Source organism: Gopherus flavomarginatus, chromosome 20, assembly GCF_025201925.1.
Source record: "Gopherus flavomarginatus isolate rGopFla2 chromosome 20, rGopFla2.mat.asm, whole genome shotgun sequence".
NCBI classification, from domain to species: Eukaryota; Metazoa; Chordata; order Testudines; family Testudinidae; genus Gopherus; species Gopherus flavomarginatus.
The window spans coordinates 20,334,713-20,351,887 of NC_066636.1; the positions used below are offsets into that span (position 1 = coordinate 20,334,713).

The following is a 17,175-nucleotide window of genomic DNA, read 5'->3' on the forward strand; positions in this document are numbered from 1 at the left end:
GAACAAGGGGTGCGCCTGCACCCCCTGGCTTGAAGTGGTTCCCATCATCTGCAGGGCTTGCGGTTCAGTTCGGGGGCTCTCAGCACAATGCACATTGTTCCAGTGCCCCTGGAGAGTGCCACCAAATTGCTACCGAGAGAGATCGAGGGATTAGACCAGGACTGAGCATAATTCATAAGCCCTGGCAGGGGAGGAGGGGGGGAGTGGAAGAGGCGGGCCCCTTTCCCATGTATATTGGTGCAGTGTGATTGCTCTGTGTAGCTGAATGGAATAGCTACTTCTGGTCTATGGGAAGGCAGCTTAAAAATAGCAGCCTGGCTCTGTCTCTGCAAAGAGCCGGGCAGGCTGTGACAATAAGTGGAAAACACCGGCGCTCAGGCACCTAACCGCAGGGCTGCAACTGGCGTGGGGAGGGAGGAGAGGCGTGCAAGAGAGGGAAATGCTGCTAAAAAAATTGCAGAGAAGGGCTTTGATGGACTGAATTATTCGGTTTCACTGTGTCTATCCCCCGTCTCAAGCTGAATGGGGTCAATTTCCTTTAAACACCCGCACGCACCCAGTGCACAAAAGAAGAGCAAAGGTCTCAAGCCATGAAAACTCTGCAGGCTTCTGCTCCGCTTTCCCAGGGGTGAGGAGGAAGCATATGGCCCAGAAGAGCCGGTGGCAGGTGACGGGAGAGGGTCCAACCGCGGCAGGTACGATACCGCTTTTCAAAAAGAAGAGAGCAGCAGGGGGGCTGGAACAATGTGTGTAGTGGGGGTGCTGAGAGCCAGTGAACCAAACTGTAAACCCTGTATGTGATGGAAACCACTTCAAGCCAGGGGGTGCAGCAGCCCCCCTAGTTCCAGAATGACATAGCAGCTAATGGGTGCTGAAAGGAGCAAGCACCACCACTGCTTCTGGCCGGGGATCCGCACATGGGTCCTGAGCTTAGGCTAAAATGCAGACGGGGATGGGAGAGAAAGTCTCCTGGACAGTATGAAGATCTTGTCTATCTGTCACATTCACTGTCAGTTTGTCCTAAGATCCCATTGCCCAATTGCTGCTGGTTTCCCGAACAGCCCAGCTTGCATTGGAACTCTGGGATTCTTTGGCTGCACTTATTTAATTAATGATTTGTTTATTATTAATTATTATTATTATTATTATTATTATTATTATTATTATTATAAGTGTTTCTTTTTCATCAGACTGATCATTAATTTCTCTGTGGCTATATATCCACTCAGGTGTCTTTCTGCTCTTACCCATTGTGGTCTCTTTGGTATTTTATTCTGCTGATCCAAACCAAGCCAGAAATCTGTTTTATATTAAAATCTAATCAGGTTTTATTGCCACTAGTTGGTGTATTGCTTTAAATCCACCTGTTTAATAGAATTAGAACAGGAACAGGATTATCCTTTGATTTAAATGTATTTCACTCGCTGTACCCATCCTGAACTACAATATTGAGCATCACAAGTTCCTTTAAATTCCCTATATATATATATATATAATTTCTCCCCCACCGTTCAGTAGGTTGCATTCATTCTTATGTGGTTATGTAACCAGACGTGGGTGAAAGCTCTTGCTAATTTAGACTAGAATATTTTCTTTAGGTTTCGCTCATCACCCACAAGTAAATCCCTTTGCATCTGAAATCCCAGGAAAAAAAGATCCCAAGAAGAATTCTGCTTCCAATAAATTCCCCTCAGACCATTTCTACACTGAAATCCACTAGGCAGTCCCAGTTCACCTCCGTAGCAATTTGCCAAAACCCGAATCTCTTCCTTTTCCAGCTGCAACCCCCAAATGCAAAGATGCGGCAAAGAATTGATCCGTCTTTTCCCTCTTTGTTGTCTCCTTTTTGCATCCATTGCTTGCCTCGATATTCAGCGTCGCTGTCAGAGCTTTAAACCTTTGTTTTCTAAAGCTGTAGTGCTCTGCAGGGATTTGGGCTGGGTTTTTTAAATGAAAAAAAGGAACTGCTTCATCTGAAAAAGGCTGTGTTTTTTTTTTCACCCAAAAGCACGCGACTTGTATTTGAAAGATTCCAAAAGTAAAATGGCTTTTTATATTTAGAGGTCCTATGGGGACAAGCAGAGTGAGATCTCACCAGACCGTAGCTTATTTAGCCTGCATTCCTGGACAATAAATGATGAAGGGTTTACAGGATTCCCGAGATGAAATTGCCTGCTTTATTATACCCCAGCATGACAGATGGATTTTTCTGATATGATATAGGGCTCTCATAGATTTCCTAAGGTGGAGCTCAGGAAAGAAACTGGAGGAATGAGAGAGGTAATTGCTCATTCATTCCCTGAGCAATGTGGAAGACAGTGTATCAACATTGGCTTGAAACTGAGACAGTAGTTGGGGTGGAAGGGATGATGGTCTCACAGGGAGGACACTCGAGTAGGACCCAGACGATCTGGTTGAATTCCTGGCTCTGCTACAGATTCCCTGTGTGACCCTGATCAAGTTGCTTCATCTCTCCTGGGCCTTTAGTTCCCCACCTAAAATGAGGATAATCCCCAGGAGAGGCTAAAACCCATTTCTGATTGTGAAGAGAACGGATGGGATGCTGATGAGGGCAAGCCACATAGACAGAAGGGAGGGACATTTTCTAAGATGTTTAAGCCAGAAGGTGTCCAATCCTATGGCGATGGTAAATGACCCATTGTGGTCTTAAAAACCTATGAACTCTGAGCAGTTCTATTAACCCCAGGGGAGAAAGGGGGACTCACACCGAAACGAGCCCAAGCCCACTGAAGTCAGTCCAGAGGCCCTGCCTTTGGATCAGGGCCCGAGGCTCCTGCTGCCGCAACCCTCACTCGGGTGAGCGATCCTGGTGAATCCCTAGAAGTGACCGAGGGTACTCAGGTGAGTAAGGATTACTTGTGGGATCAAGGGCAGCAGATTCAGCCTGTAAGAGCCCAACTTTGCCCGCCTTGCCGGAGCCAAGCTCCCGTCGGGGTCGGCACAGGTAAGTTGTGCAGGATTGGGCCCGGAAGTCATTTTGGGTTCCCTTTGGCAAAGGATGGGGGGAAGAGGGGGATGGACATTCCAAGCTAGCAACACAATGGGCCAGATCCTGCGTGGGTGCAAATCAGGACAGTTCTTGGGAAGTCACTCGAGCAATGCTCATTGACAACAGCTGAACCTTGGCCCACTGATTTCCGTGGTGCTCTGGCCCAGTGACACCAGTTGGGACTCTGACCCACTGACTCCAACGGGGTTCTGCTGATTTCCACCAGCTGGGGATCTGACACAAGCACCTCCTTTTATTTCTAAAGCCCCCCTGCCCCAATCCCCACTTCACCACTGAGGAGCCTGTTAATGAGCCATCAATAGTGCAGTCGCCGGTGATGCAAACATAGGTTGTAAGATCTCTGGGTCCGGGGCTGGCTTTTTGCTCTGTGTGCGTACAGCACTTAGCGCCCAGGGGGACCTGATCCATAACGGGCTCCTAAATGCTACTGAGATACAGATAATAAATAATAACAAGCAACCACCCAAGAGGCCCTGCCAGCACCAGACCCTTGAAAACCCCCCAGAAAGTAGCGGCAAGAGAAAAAATAATATAAAATAAGGAGCGGGGTTTGAGCTTTAAATGGTGAATCTGACAGCTTTAGGTATATTCACGGAGGCCTCAATAGGGGGGATTGAGGGAACAGGGGTTGTTCCCGAGAGGAACAAAAGCATCCCACTCTGGTTGCATTCTCTTGCTTCCAGACTTGTGACTGTGAGGTCCAGAGGAGAGAAACTGATGCAGGAGGAGAGCGCCTCATTTTTGAAGCGTCTTGCTGGTCAATATTGACTCTGGAATCTTGGGGGCTAGATGCTTTTCTGTAAGGGAAGATGTGCAGAAATTATAGCGCTTGCTGCTTCTTATCGATTGACTTGTTTTCTCTTGCGTGCCTTTTGGTGTTACTGAAATGTTGGCGGCTGCTCAGGATAAAATCCGTCAGAAATAAAATCCCCATCAGAGGGCATCGCACTTCAGTTCTGATCCGCAGCCTGCTAAGGCTGTCGCTGACTTCAATGGAGGCCCTTATGTGACACTTTTCAGTTGGGCTTTTCAATGGGCCTCTGAGATTTAGGAGACCACTGGGCATAGTGGGCACCTAACTCCTTTTGATTTCTTTGAAAATCCCTTGCCTCCTGCTAGAGATCGCAAAAGTGTTTTGAAAAAGGTGGGTATGTTGCTGTGCTCCCCGGTCTATAGTTAGGGAAACTGATTTGGTAGAGCCAAGAAGAGAACCCACTGATGCCCTGGCCCATGCTCAAACCATACTAGATTCCTTCCCCTCTCTCCCCCCGCCACCCGTGAAAGCTCTGAGGACGCTGAGTTAAATCTAGAAGTAATGAGGAAATGACTGGGTGCTAATAGCAAAACAGATAAAGCAGGTCACTTAGTGTGGGTTAGCTGACAGCTCAGTCATTGTCTGACAAATGACAAATGATTCCAGGGCCCTCCTGCGGCTTTGTATTGCTGCACATGGATGGGTTTTGAAATGACACTTTAACAGAGCTAGTCACTGCAAGTTAATCTAGTGTTTTCTCAAAAGGAATGCTCCACTGGCTCAGAGGGACGTGCCAGCCTTTCTAATATGCTTAAATTGAAAGCCCGTAGGACATGTTGCATGAGACAGATAGATCGAAGGAGATGCAGATGAAGATTAGGTAGATAGATAGGAAGATTAGAGAAGAAAGCTCAGATGTTTCAAGTTGTTGAGAGTATTTGGATGCCCAGTTCCTATTAGTTTCATTGGGAACTGACCATCCAAATCCCACACAAAACGCCAGCCCATCTATTTTCAATCTTCCCCCTTTTCTCCTCCATCAGCCAGGGCTCTTGAGCTGAGCTGGCCTCTTCCAGCTTCACTCCCAGGTCCAGCCAGCCACACAGACTAATTGTCCTGGGCAGAATTAATGACCCGGCCATCCTTGCGGGGGGATGGGCGGGGGGGGGGGAGTTTGGTTCATAGAAGGGTTTGAGAAGGCTACGTGAGAATGACAGTTCATATGCCAGGATCTGACCCGGCCCACAAGTAGGCTCAGGAGACAAATCCTGAGTGTAAACTTTTTGCCTCGGTACCTACAGAAACATCGTCTGCCTCTTACACATCCACAGATGCTCACTGTGTTACATGTTCACCAGGAGATAGGGATTCAGTGCCCAGCTCTGTCACCGACTCCCTGGGTGACCTCTGTAATGTCACATTGGACCAGATTTCCAAGTCCAAGTGTAGCTACTCTAACCACTCGTTCCCAGCGCTGTGCACAGAACCCAGGCATCCTGGCTCGCAGTCTCCTGCTCTAACCATTCTCTAACCATAACACTCTCTCCAGGACAGGATACTCCCTAGCACTTTAGGATAGGAAGCAAAGATCATTGTGGCCAGTGACTACCCCAGTCATGCCTCAGTCAGGCCACCAGCTTTAGCAAGAAGTGGACTGCTGAGGACCACACGTGGTGAGGCCTTCCAAGAAGTATACCCCCCATCGAGTCACCAACACCACTGGGGGCAGGGGGTCTCCCATCTAAGCCATAACCCCAATCAACCTTCTTAGCCTGCTGCCTCTTACTGGAAGGGCTCTGAGCAGGCTGATTATTCAGTGCCATTAATCTGCCGTGCTCGACATCCGTGATTCAATCAGGCCCTGGTTCCCAGGGCACCAGGTCAGGGGATGGCGCCAGCCTCTGATGATTTGTAGGACGCTGCTCATTCATTAGCCCTGCTAATTAGCTTCCCTTTCCTGCCTCTTCTCTTTCCACACCTCTTTTATTCTCTTCTACTTTGCTCATCAGCTCTCCTCTGCGTCCCCTCTGTTCACCCTCAGTCTTCCAGGTCCCTTTTTCTCTCCTCTTCCCCTGCCTTTCCCCTTCCCTCTTCTCCTCCTCCTGACCTTTTTGTTCCTTCCCCCATTCTTTACCTTCCCTCATTGCTTTTCTTTCCATCTATCTCATTCTTCCTCTCCTGCTCTCTTCCTTTCTCTCCTCCCCCTGCTTCCTCCCTCTTGCCTCTCCTTTGGCTTCCATTTCCCAGCGTGGGCCCAGGTGGGAGCCAGCGTGAATCAAACCAGCAGAACACATGGCTGGGTTTTTCCAAAGAGCTGCCCAGGCTGGAAGCCGGGCCTTTCTGAAAAGCTGCTGGCCATCTGTGTGTCCCAATGGGACCCACACAGAGGCCTTTGGGAAATTTGAATTTATTCAGGTGCCGACGCTGGCAGCTTGCCTTGATTTTGGGGGGGAGGTCTGAGCCCTCGGGAATCCAACCTGCAGCTCTCTGGGCAAGCTGGTCCCGTTTGCATCGGACTCCGCAAGCTGGCACCAATAGACACTGTGTCACCTACACCCCCGAGTGAGATATTTCCAGTAAATTAGGCAGGACAGGCAACCCTTCTCCAGTGCCCCTCCAGCCAACCAGCTCACCAGCTGCCAGGGCAGAAGGGGCTGGGGGCGGAGGAGGGGAGGACGCGCTCATCAGCCAAACTCCTTTTGATTAGTGAACTTGTTTTTTTCCAGCTTTGAATTAATTACCCTTTTCCACGCGGGCGCCAGCTGGTAGGATTTTGAGTCAGGCAGGCAGGTTGGGATGGGAAGCTAGGGGGATCTGCCAGCACTCGGTGACATTTTTAATGGCACTCGCGTGTGAGTTAAGCGTTTAACTCTTTGGCGACCTGCTTGTGGCTGTTGGGGAGCATCCCTCACAGTAGACAAGAATCTAGCCTGGGCTGTGGTGAAGCGAAAGGGAGCAGGCCGTGCTGCATAAGAACGGCCATACTGGGTCAGACCAATGGTCCATCCAGCCCAGTATCCTGTCTTCTGATGCCAGGTGCTTCGGAGGAAATGAACAGAACAGGCAACCATTGTGTGATCCATTCCATCGTCCACACCGAGATCCTGGCAATCCGAGGCTAGGGACGTCCAGAGCATGGGTCGCCTCCTTGCCCATCTTGGCAAATAGCCATCAATGGACCTTTCCCTCCATGAACGTGACTAATGCATTTTGAAGCCCGTTATAGTTTTGATCTTCACACAATCCCCTGGCAATGAGTTCCACAGGTCGACTGTGCGTGGTGTGAAGAAGTCACCTAGAACCACCAGAGAGGGTCTGCCTAGATCCTGGTTTGGATTAATGGACAGTGTGTAAAGCTATATCTGAGACATGCAGGACAATGCCCCGGAGCTGTCCCATGTGCCATGAGTGCAGGGTGACTGAGACTCAGGCAAACCTGGATTCTATTCCCAGCTCTGCTGCTGGGTGGCCTTGGGCAAGACCCCCGTGCCTCGGTTTTCCTCATCTGTAAAATGGGGGTAATGAGCCTTCCCTCCTTTGAGACCCACCGGTGATAAGAGAGAGAGATTAATATTGTCTGGATTGTTCTATTGCCACCCCCTCCGTTGACAACAGGGTGGGACGAAGGTGGGTTTTCTGCGGCAGAAGCTGCTGAATTCCCAACTGTTTTTGCCTTGGTTCTCTGCGAAGTCTGAACATGGACACAGAGGTGAGGTGGAAGGAGGGGGCCTGTAAACCAGACACGTGGGTATGAAACTGAGGCCATGTCCCAAAGAGGGCTTAAAAATCCCAGGGCACTTCTTAGCCGGGCCCAATTTCAGTATGAATAAGGAGATTCTGCCTGCCTAGCTTTGCCTGTTCGAGCCTTCACTTCCTGTCCTAAACGTTGTGCAGCCTTGCGGTACACCATTAAGCAGCTCCCCCCAGAACTGGCTGCACTTCAGTGTTGGGTGAGTGATCCCTGTGCAGCACTGCTATGTGGTCATCAAACAGGTGTTGTCCTCCACCTCAAAGGTGGCTGCATTCCAGTGTTGGGTGAGTGTCCCTGTGGAGCGTTGCTGTGGCTTTTAAGCAGCTGCCATGCTGCACCCCAGAACTTGCTGCATTTCAGTATTGGGTGAGTGTTCCCTGTGCAGCATGGCTGTGCAGCTGTTAAAGAACTGCCCTGTTCCACTCCAGAGCTGGCTGCTTTTCAGTGCTGGGTGAGTGATCCTTTTGTGGCGTGGCCGTGGTCTATTAAGCAGCTGCACACCAGAGCTGGCTGTATGTCAGCAGTGGTTGTGTGCTCTCTCTGCAGTGTTGCTGTGTGGCTGTTAAACAGCTGCCATGTTCCACACCAGAGCAGGCTGCATTTCAGCACCGGCTGCATGGTCACTGTGAAGCCCGGCTGTGCGACTGTTAACCTGCTGCTGCGTTGCAGCCCAGAGGTAGCAGCTCAGTGGTGAAGGGGTTGCTTGGCGATGAACGATGCTGGAGCAGGGTAAGATTTCATGATGTGCTCTCCCTCTCTCTCTCTCTCTCTGTCCAGGGAGGTGCTCTGCCTGTGCAATGCCCCGACCCGCTGCCCACAGCCCCGGCTTGCCCTCACGAGACCGCCTGGCCCCAGGCCCCGCCTGGCAATGAACGACCCAGCCGCCATGCTGCACGCAGAGGGGAATGCCCTGCTGAAGGCCGTGTGGCAGGGCAAGTTCCGCCTCACTCGCCTCTTGTTGGAAGGCGGGGCCTACATCAACGAGGGCAATGCGCAGGGCGAGACGCCGCTGATCGCTGCCTGCCTGGCCCACTACGACGACCCGCACAACAAGCCCCGCATGGTGCGCTACCTGCTGGAGAATGGCGCCGACCCCAACATCCCCGACAAGATGGGTAAGACGGCCCTGATGCACGCCTGCGCCGACCGGGCTGGGCCCTCGGTGGCTTCGGTCCTGCTGGAGCACGGGGCCGACCCCAGTGCCAGGGACTACGCGGGGGCATCAGCCCTGGTGTACGCCATCAACCGGGGCGACCGGGAGACCTTGCAGGTGCTGCTGGACGCCTGCAAGGCCAAGGGAAAGGAGGTGATCATCATCACCACCGACACGTCCCCCTCGGGCACCAAGAAGACCAAGCAGTACTTGAACTCACCTCCCTCCCCAGGCCTAGAGGAGAAGTCGCCTGCCCTGTGCATGTCACCCTCTGACATCGAAGTCAAGACCACCCAGTCACCCGGGGCCAGCGAGAAGGAGGAGGCGAGGGACGTCTTCAACTTCACCATGGCCACCCGTCTGACCTGCCCCCCGCCGCCTCTTCCTAAGGGGCTGGAGGCCGAGGCTTCCGCGGAGCAGCCGCCGGCAGCCACGCTGCCCAAGGGCCGGCCCAGGCAACTCAAGAGACTCAACTCGGAGCCATGGGGGCTGGTGGCGCCCTCCGCCTTGGCCGCCTCCCATCCAGAGAAGGCCCGGACGCCGGAGGAGAGGATCACGGCTGAGATGAACGGCTTGAGCATCACCAAGAGGTCCGTGCTGTCACGAAGGCACAGCATCGAGGGCCAGGAGCCCCCCGGTTTCAAGATGTTTGCCCCCCACGGCTCTGGGGAAGAGGCCCCAGGTCTGGAGGCATCCTGGGCCGAGAAGGTTCATTTCGGCCACCTCCACCAGCCTCTGTCACGGCGCAACACAGCCCCCGAGGCCCAGGAGAGCGGGGGTGGCCCAGCGCCCGGTCTGCGGGGCGTGGCCCACCATAAGCTGGCCCGCATGGAGCACTGCGAGTCGGACGCGCACCTCTGCCCGGACTCCATCCCCGGCTCCCCGGATTCAGGCCGCATCTCCCTGGAGAGAAGGAAATACAATGCCTCCCCCCTGACCCTGCCAGCCAGCTCCTCCCGGGAGTCCCTAGAAAGCATCCCCAGCGCCGTGTCCCCCATGACAGGGCGGCGTCGCTCCCCGGGGCTGCTGGAGAGGAGAGGATCGGGGACCTTCCTCCTGGATCACATTGCCCACACCCGGCCTGGCTTCCTGCCCCCACTCAACATCAACCCCCACCCTCCCATCCCTGACATCCGGGCCAACGGCCGGCCCCCCTCGCCCGTGCACAGGGGGCTCGTCCCCATGGCCCCCAGCTCCCCCAAGGCAAAGAAGAAGCTGTTCAGAAGGCATTCTATGCAGACGGAACAGATCAAACAGCTGGTCAATTTCCAGAACCTGGTGGCCCAGGGCGACCCAGCCACTTAAAGGGACAGAAGCCTCAACAAGGGAAAGGAAAAGAGGCCTAGATTTATTCTATCCCCATCCCATTTGTTGCTCCTGGAGTGGGGAGGAGCTGGAGACACCCCCCATCCCATCTCTCCCACCCCATTCTGGGTGCCGAGCCCATTGTGTCTGGGTTGCTGTGTATCCTCTGCCTTGCTGTGTATCTATCCTAGCGACGGGCCGCGCCCAGGTCCAGGGAATCTGACCAGAACAGGAGCATTCCAGTGGGCCAGGATCCCCACGCGACCAACTTCTGGATGGCACTGGGTCCCTTCGGTGGAGGCCTGGATGTTGCGGTCTGGCAGCGGAACGCCCTGAAGCATTACCGCCCGTGACTGTGCCACATGGCCACAGAGCGCTGGGAAACCTGGCCTATGCTGGGGGTGGGACGGTGACAGCTTCTAACGGCTGCTCCCATGTGCCAGTCAGGAAACCAGAGGGGAGGCGCGTGGGTCCCGTCCCTCCAGTCCTGCCAGGCACGGCCTGGAGATGCAGAGGAGGGGAAGGAAAAAGGGAATGAAAGGGTCGATTTGGGTTCAAGATCAGGAACGTGGCCAGCCGGAGCATCTTCCAATTTCCGGCAGCGGTTTGTGCCTGATCCAGGTTCAAAGCCGAAGGCAGCCCTGCTCGGTTTGCGTGGCTCTCCGACCTGGAAGGCAGCGGCGGCGATCCTAAAGACAGGCACACACACCCCGCCCCCGGTGGCCTTGCACCCCACCTGCTGCTCCCTGCAATATCCTATTGATTAGTGTGAATGCCGTCGGGACTCCTGGGTTCGCGCCCCACCTCTGAGGGGGCAGCGTTGTCTGGCAGGAGCAGTAAAAGGAGACCTGGGGCTACGTTTGCAAAAAGGCTAGTGATTTGGAATGCCCACTGGAAACCAGGCCCCTTCGAGGCGTCTCAGATGGGAGCACTTAAAAACAGACACACTTTAGGCACGGGGCTCTGTTCCCAGCTCCAGGAGGGGGAGTGTTGTCTAGTGGTCAGAGGACTGGGCGCTAACGACTCTCGGGTTCTCTGCCTGTCTCTGCCACTGATTCACTGGGTAACTGTGGACTAGTGACGCTCCCTCCCCGTGCCTCAGTCTCCCCCACCTGGCAAACGGAGGGAATGATACCGACCTGTGTCTGTAAAGCACTTGGAGATCAGACGTGCTCTAGAAATGCTACGTCCTATTTGTTATTTATTTAGCATTCGGTCTCTGGCAGAGCCGCACCCCTAGACAAAGCAATATGACTGGGGACGCACAAGAAGTTACCCCCAAACATTAGTGGGAGGGCTGGAATAAACCCTCTAGGCACAAGGTGCAGGATTGAGCAGAGCATCACTGATGCAGCAGGGAAACCATTTCAGGGGGGAGTGAGGGCACTGAGTGTAAATAGGCATAGACACCCATTGCCAACCCTACAGTGCAGACCCAGTGCACTGGCGTGGGTTACCCTGCTTTTCCACCAGGGGAAGCTGTGGAATTGTGCATTGTCATTGTGCATTGCACAACTGCAGTGGTGCAAACAAACCCCAAGTCCTCAAAGGTCTTTAGGTGCCTGACTCCCAGCGGGAAGATCTGGCCCCTAGTTACCAAGCTATGAATCTGCAGAGTGCTCAGGTTTCCTTGCACTTCCCTGAGTGATGCTGCAAAGTCCAAGTTAACTAAGGGAGTTAACATTTGCACAGGTCTCCCTATAAGCACAAGGAGACTGTAATCAGGGCCCCATGTATCTGCTACTCTGCAGAACCCACTCCCTGGCTGTGCTTCCTTTTCTGTTCGCAGAAATACGCTTGTAGCCCTGATTGACATGTATCTGGTGCCATGTGGCCTGACCTAGTCTTTAGACAGCCTACAATGATCATTCTAGATGTGAACCCCTTGATGCCAAATGGGTGTTGACTCTGAAACCTACTGACTACCAAACAGACAACAACATTGTTAACTATTCCACTGCTGATTTTAGCAGAAATGTTGCATTGTATTGTGCTTTTCTCACAACTCCCAATTAAATCCCCAGATGCCAAAAGTCCCCAACTGCCACCCCACCCCCTCTCCCGATTGCTCCTGCTTAGCACTTATGCCTTTTTTGTTACAAAATTCTGCAGCACATTGAAAATGAAGGGCCATATTCTTGGCTAGTGTAAATTGATGCCTCTTTTGACTGACATCAGCTGAGAATTTGAGCTTAAAATGGCAGGGGCAGCATCTGATTAAATTGGCCAGAGGATTAGCTAGCACACTTTATCCCATGCTGATTGTGTTAGCCACTGCTCTGTTTAGTTTCATAGAAACCTTATTATTTCAGTGTATCTGATGCTGTTTGGGATTTCCAGTTTTCTGCATGATTTGGGGCCTTTTGCGGCAGGATTTGGGGGCTAGTTTGCTGCAGATACATGGGGCCTTCCTCAACTAGGGCAAATGCCCTCTCTGGCTGTGTATGTCAGAGAACATACAGCATGATGTGAGTATGGTTTCAGATCTGTATCTGGGACACTTGTAGGGTTGGATCTGGGGTTTTCAGTCAGCAGGTTAGAAGCTGGGAGTTCAACTGTGAAATTTGGAACCAATTCACGTTGCGATTTCAGAGGTTATCAAAACTGCTTTGAGCACATCTGTCTCCAGTATATGTGTGGCTATAAGCCACTGGTGAGTGTCCATTACAGGCCCCATCTGTGTCTGATTCACAGAGGACCTTTCTGCTACAGCCCCAGCTAAGGACTAATGCTGGGTGGGACTTATTCCAGAAAACGATTTGCCATCAGAAAGCGCCGATTCATCAAAACCGAAATGTCCCATGGGAATGTGTCAATTCTGCTGAATTTTTCAGTTAGAAAAAATGGAGATGAAAACGTTTTGAAAATGTCAAAATGTCCCTTTTCGTCAGCCTCGGAACGAAACGTTTCCGTTTCTCAGCTCAGAATGATGTTTTCCTTTGGCAGCGTAGCTTATTTGCTAGCTTTAACGTTTAAAAGGTCAAAATTGAAATGAAATGTTTCAGATTTACCCAAACAAAATATTAGCGAAAAAGATTTTTGGGAACTGGGTTTGCAAAAAAAAAAAAAAATGTTGAGATTTGGAATTTGGTTTCAATTTGGGATGAGAAAATTTTTGAAATCGCAAGTTTTGTCTGAGGATGGGAAATCCCCAGCAGCTGTAGCTCCCTCTCCTCCCCCTCCCCCCCCCCCCGCCCCCCGCCGCCTCCCAGGTATCATCTTTAGTTCAGGCTGCAGCTCCCGCTTTTAGCTCTGGAAGTCCCTGGTTCAAGCCCTGATATCGCCCAAAATAGCAGCTGTCACACCTGGAACACACACATGCATTTCTAGCAGGCCTGGACAGATCCCTTGATGAATCTGTAACCACACACAGCTTATTAACCCTTTAAGAAGCAAGGCTCTTGGAACAAGCCTGCCCCAGGGCCTCCCACCCAGTACCACGCCCCTTTCCCAGTGCCTATGGTGACATTAGCAGAATGCTGCCCCCTGCTGGCCAAATGCACAAACTGCTGGGCGGTGGTTTCCTAGCCAGGGGTTGTCTTATAGCTTTTAGGTAGTAGGTTCTAGATCAGTGATACTCAGACCTCCGTGGCTCAGGAGTCAAATTAGCGACCAGCAGAGCCACAGGAGTGTGAATTCATTGTTTCACTTACTATATATATTTCATTTGCACAGCAAAATGACTGACCGAGTATTATTATTTTATCAACGACAATTGGTTAGTAACATGGTAAAAGCCTCCTGATTGGTTAATAACTTTGACTGGTTAATAATTAAATCACCCAGTGTTTTAATATCATGTGCTGCAGAGAGCCGCAGGAGACGCATTAAAGAGTGACTTGTGACTCCAAGCCTCAGTGTGAGCAACAGTGGTCTGTATGGACAAAAGGAACTTGTGTGTGTATGTGTGACCTCTCCATTCCCGCCTTGGGTATATTGTGTGCATGTGTGTGTGTGACTCCTTGACCCCTCCGTCCCCACCTTGGGTGTATTAAAGGCAGCCACAGAGAAGGTTTTGCTTTAAATCAGTTGCAGATAACGAAGCAGAACTGGGTCCGTTTCTCAGCTCATCCCCCCACCTGTACAGTTCTGGATGAAACCAGGTGGCTGGTCCCTTTGGGTTTTGCTAAATCAAAACCCGACGGACGAGGGGATGTTTGACTGAAACAATTTCCAGGGGCATTTTTACTCCTTTATCAAGTAGCCCGTGGGGAATATTCCTGAGCATTGTGTGGCATCCCAACCACTGTGGCCAACCAGGAGGTCTCTACATCCTATGCATATTGTGACATGATCAATTTAACCTTTTCCCATAATCCAGTCCCTGCGTGTGTCTCTGAGCTGCATCCTCCCCGACAATCCAGGCTCAGAGATTCTCAGTCTTTTCCATAGCAGAACCCTGCCCCCACTTACCCTTCCCTAGAGGGAGCCCGAGGTTGGTTCTGGGGCTGCACAGATGCCAGGGGGATGGTGGTTATAGATCTGTCTAGCCGGGTCTGCATTTAGCAATGTGGGAAGGGCAGGTAGGTCGTGACTCCCCCTGGTTGTCTTGCAAACCACAGACAGATGTGTGTAACTATGCTCACCAGTCCTCCTGATTCCCAGCTGTCCATGCGGGAGCACTGCCCTAACTCCATTCCAGGAGTCGCCCTCTGCCTTCGTGTCCTCCTGGGGCTCTGTTCCCCTTTCCCTGGGGGGTGGGAGTCAGGACTCCTGAGCTCCATTCCCAGTCCTAGGAGGAAATGTAGCCTTATGGTTAGAGCAGATGAAGCGGAGGCAGGAAGCCTGGGTTCTCATCCAAGCTCCGGCGCTTAGAGCGGGAGGCATGAGACCAGAGTGAAATCCCATTGTGCCGCAGGTGGGGAGAGAAGCTGCAGTGTGGGTGCTATTATGGATCAGAACCTGCTTAATGCAGGAGGGAGGGATAGTTCAGTGGTTTAAGAATTGGCCTGCTAAACCCAGGGTTGTGAGCTCAATCCTTGAGGGGGCCATTTAGAGATTTAGTCAGGGATTGGCCTGGCTTTGAGCAGGGGGTTGGACTAGATGATCTCCTGAGGTCCCTTCCAACCCTAATAATCTAAGCTGGTTTCTGCAGCTGCCCAGACACAGTGGTGATGTGGGGGCATGTAAGTACAGAGCTAGCCAGAGAATTACATCTGGCAGGTCAGGCCTCAGAGCACTGTTGGGGTGGGCAGCTAACTCATCCCATCCCAGTGCTGGTGACACCCAGAGGAAATCAATTGGGGTGAGAATCCAGGCACCAGCTGCTGCTTCCAGGGACCATTTCAGCCCCAGGCAGGTAGATGCCCAGGAACACGGTCTCTGTCCTTGTCAGAGTTGAGCTAAAAAAACCAATCCAAGCAGGTGCTGACTCAGGAGGAAGCTTGGATCCAGACATATGCTTCAGTCCAGCTTTAAATCCTTTACACGAAGGGTGAGATTTCCAGAAGTTCCTGACAAGGCACCTAATTCCCACTGGCTTTCAAGGGGAATTAGGCACCTAAATAACCACAAGGCCCTTTGAAAATACCCCCTCTCCCTCAGGTATGTGGGGTTATTATCTCAGCAGACACAAGCTCCAGTCACCACCAGAGCTCCTGCCATGTCATGCGAGGGACAATCAGAAATAACACAGTGCCTGGCTTATCAGCAGGGGCAAATGATTTTCCATTTCATCCCACTAGATCTCAACACTATTTGCAATATAGACAGAAATCCTCATCCTGCCCAGGCTGAAATGCTGCCAGTTCTGGGGAGCAGCGCAGCAGCAACTCTGTGCAGCCATTTAGGGCAGGATGCAAAGAGGAAGCATGTGACCAACGCAGGTCAAAACCGTGGCCAGGACAAAAGTGACCGGGGCTCATTGATGAATACCAGGAATCAGGCCCACAGTGTTCAGGCCATCCCTGAAGGCCCATGTGCAGCGTCGCCTTTTGGGGCTGGGGGAAGCGACTCCTCTGCACAGAGCTTGTGTAGGAGCTTCCGGGGCCCCGTGGGCTGAAAGTCCACAGGCGAAGCGTACAGTGAGTTCTCCCTGTTAGAAACAGAGCTGGGTGAATATGCACAGGCCCCTGCAGCTGCGATGGGCTGTGTGCTAGGTTAGTACAGGGTCCAGCTGTCAGTTCAGCCAATCGCTGGATAATATTGCCAAAGGGCCAGAGGCAGGCAGAGGACTCACACACTCTGCTGTGCATATTCATATGCTCTGCTGATCCCTCGGCTCTCAGACCCGCCTCTGAGCTAGGCAGGATGGCAGGATTCCTGGGTCCACCTCCCCATCCCACAAGGGAGTGCTGCCTAATGGTTAGAGCAGAGGAAGTTGGTGTCAGGATGCCCGAGTGATCATCCCAATGCCCCAAGGGGAGTCTTATCTAGTGGTTAGAGCAGGGAACTGGGCATCAGGACACCTGGCTCTGCCGCTGACTCACTGCATAACCTTTGAAGAGCTGCGGCCCTGCTTGGTGCCTCGGTTTCCCCACATGCACCATAGGGCTAATGACTCTGACCCATCCATAGGATTGAGTAGCTAATGTGTGAACACCTACCATCTCTGCTCTAGAACACAAGACTCTCCCCAATTTAGTGTACGAGGTGGGGGGGCAACCCCTCTGAGCCAAAGTAAGTCATGTTTGTGAGTGTGGTCACCCTTCCACCCCAAAGGTGGTGAGATTTGCGCTGACGAGGCCGCCTGCTGTCTCTGCCTTGGGTGGTGTCTGATCTCCTTCCTCCACCCCCAGCCCACACCCCTCCCCGCTGCGCTCTTCCTTTGGGCTGGCCAGGGTGCTCCTGTCCCCACTGGGGCGTGGCGGGTGAGGAGAAGAGATGGGAACGGAAAAGAACTCGGTTGGGAGAAGCAATTCCAGCCTGCCCCAGCTGCTCTCCCAGCCGGGAGTGTCGGGGGTCTCTTGGTCTTTACCTAGCAGTCAATAAAAGCCCAACATCGCTCAGTCTGGCTCGCACCCGCGTCTTCTTGGGGCTGGGGGTGGGGGTTATTCTGCCACCTAGTGGCCTGGTATTGGAACAGAAGGTTTTGGGAAGGCCACTGGTCCATCCGTGTCAAGTTTCAAGGGGCAGCCGTGTTAATCTGTACCCACAAAAACAACAAGAAGTCCAATGGCATCAAAAACCCCACTTCTTCAGATGCACCACCTGAAGAAGTGGGATTTTTACCCACGAAAGCT

The 17,175-nt window shown here is 52.4% G+C and overlaps 1 protein-coding gene across 1 annotated transcript; it reads left to right on the top strand.

Moving 5' to 3' along the window:
- Nucleotides 1-273: 273 nt before the first annotated feature.
- ANKRD34A (ankyrin repeat domain 34A) lies at nt 274-13,184 on the top strand. The gene is made up of 2 exons (XM_050930877.1): nt 274-695; nt 8,314-13,184. The coding sequence occupies exon 2, from the start codon at nt 8,405-8,407 to the stop codon at nt 9,992-9,994; it is 1,590 nt and encodes a 529-aa protein (XP_050786834.1). The 5' UTR covers nt 274-695; nt 8,314-8,404; the 3' UTR covers nt 9,995-13,184.
- Nucleotides 13,185-17,175: the final 3,991 nt, after the last annotated feature.

Excerpts from the sequence above, each read along its gene's own strand:
- ANKRD34A (XM_050930877.1), top strand. The coding sequence starts at position 8,405 with ATGAACGACCCAGCCGCCATGCTGCACGCAGAGGGGAATGCCCTGCTG.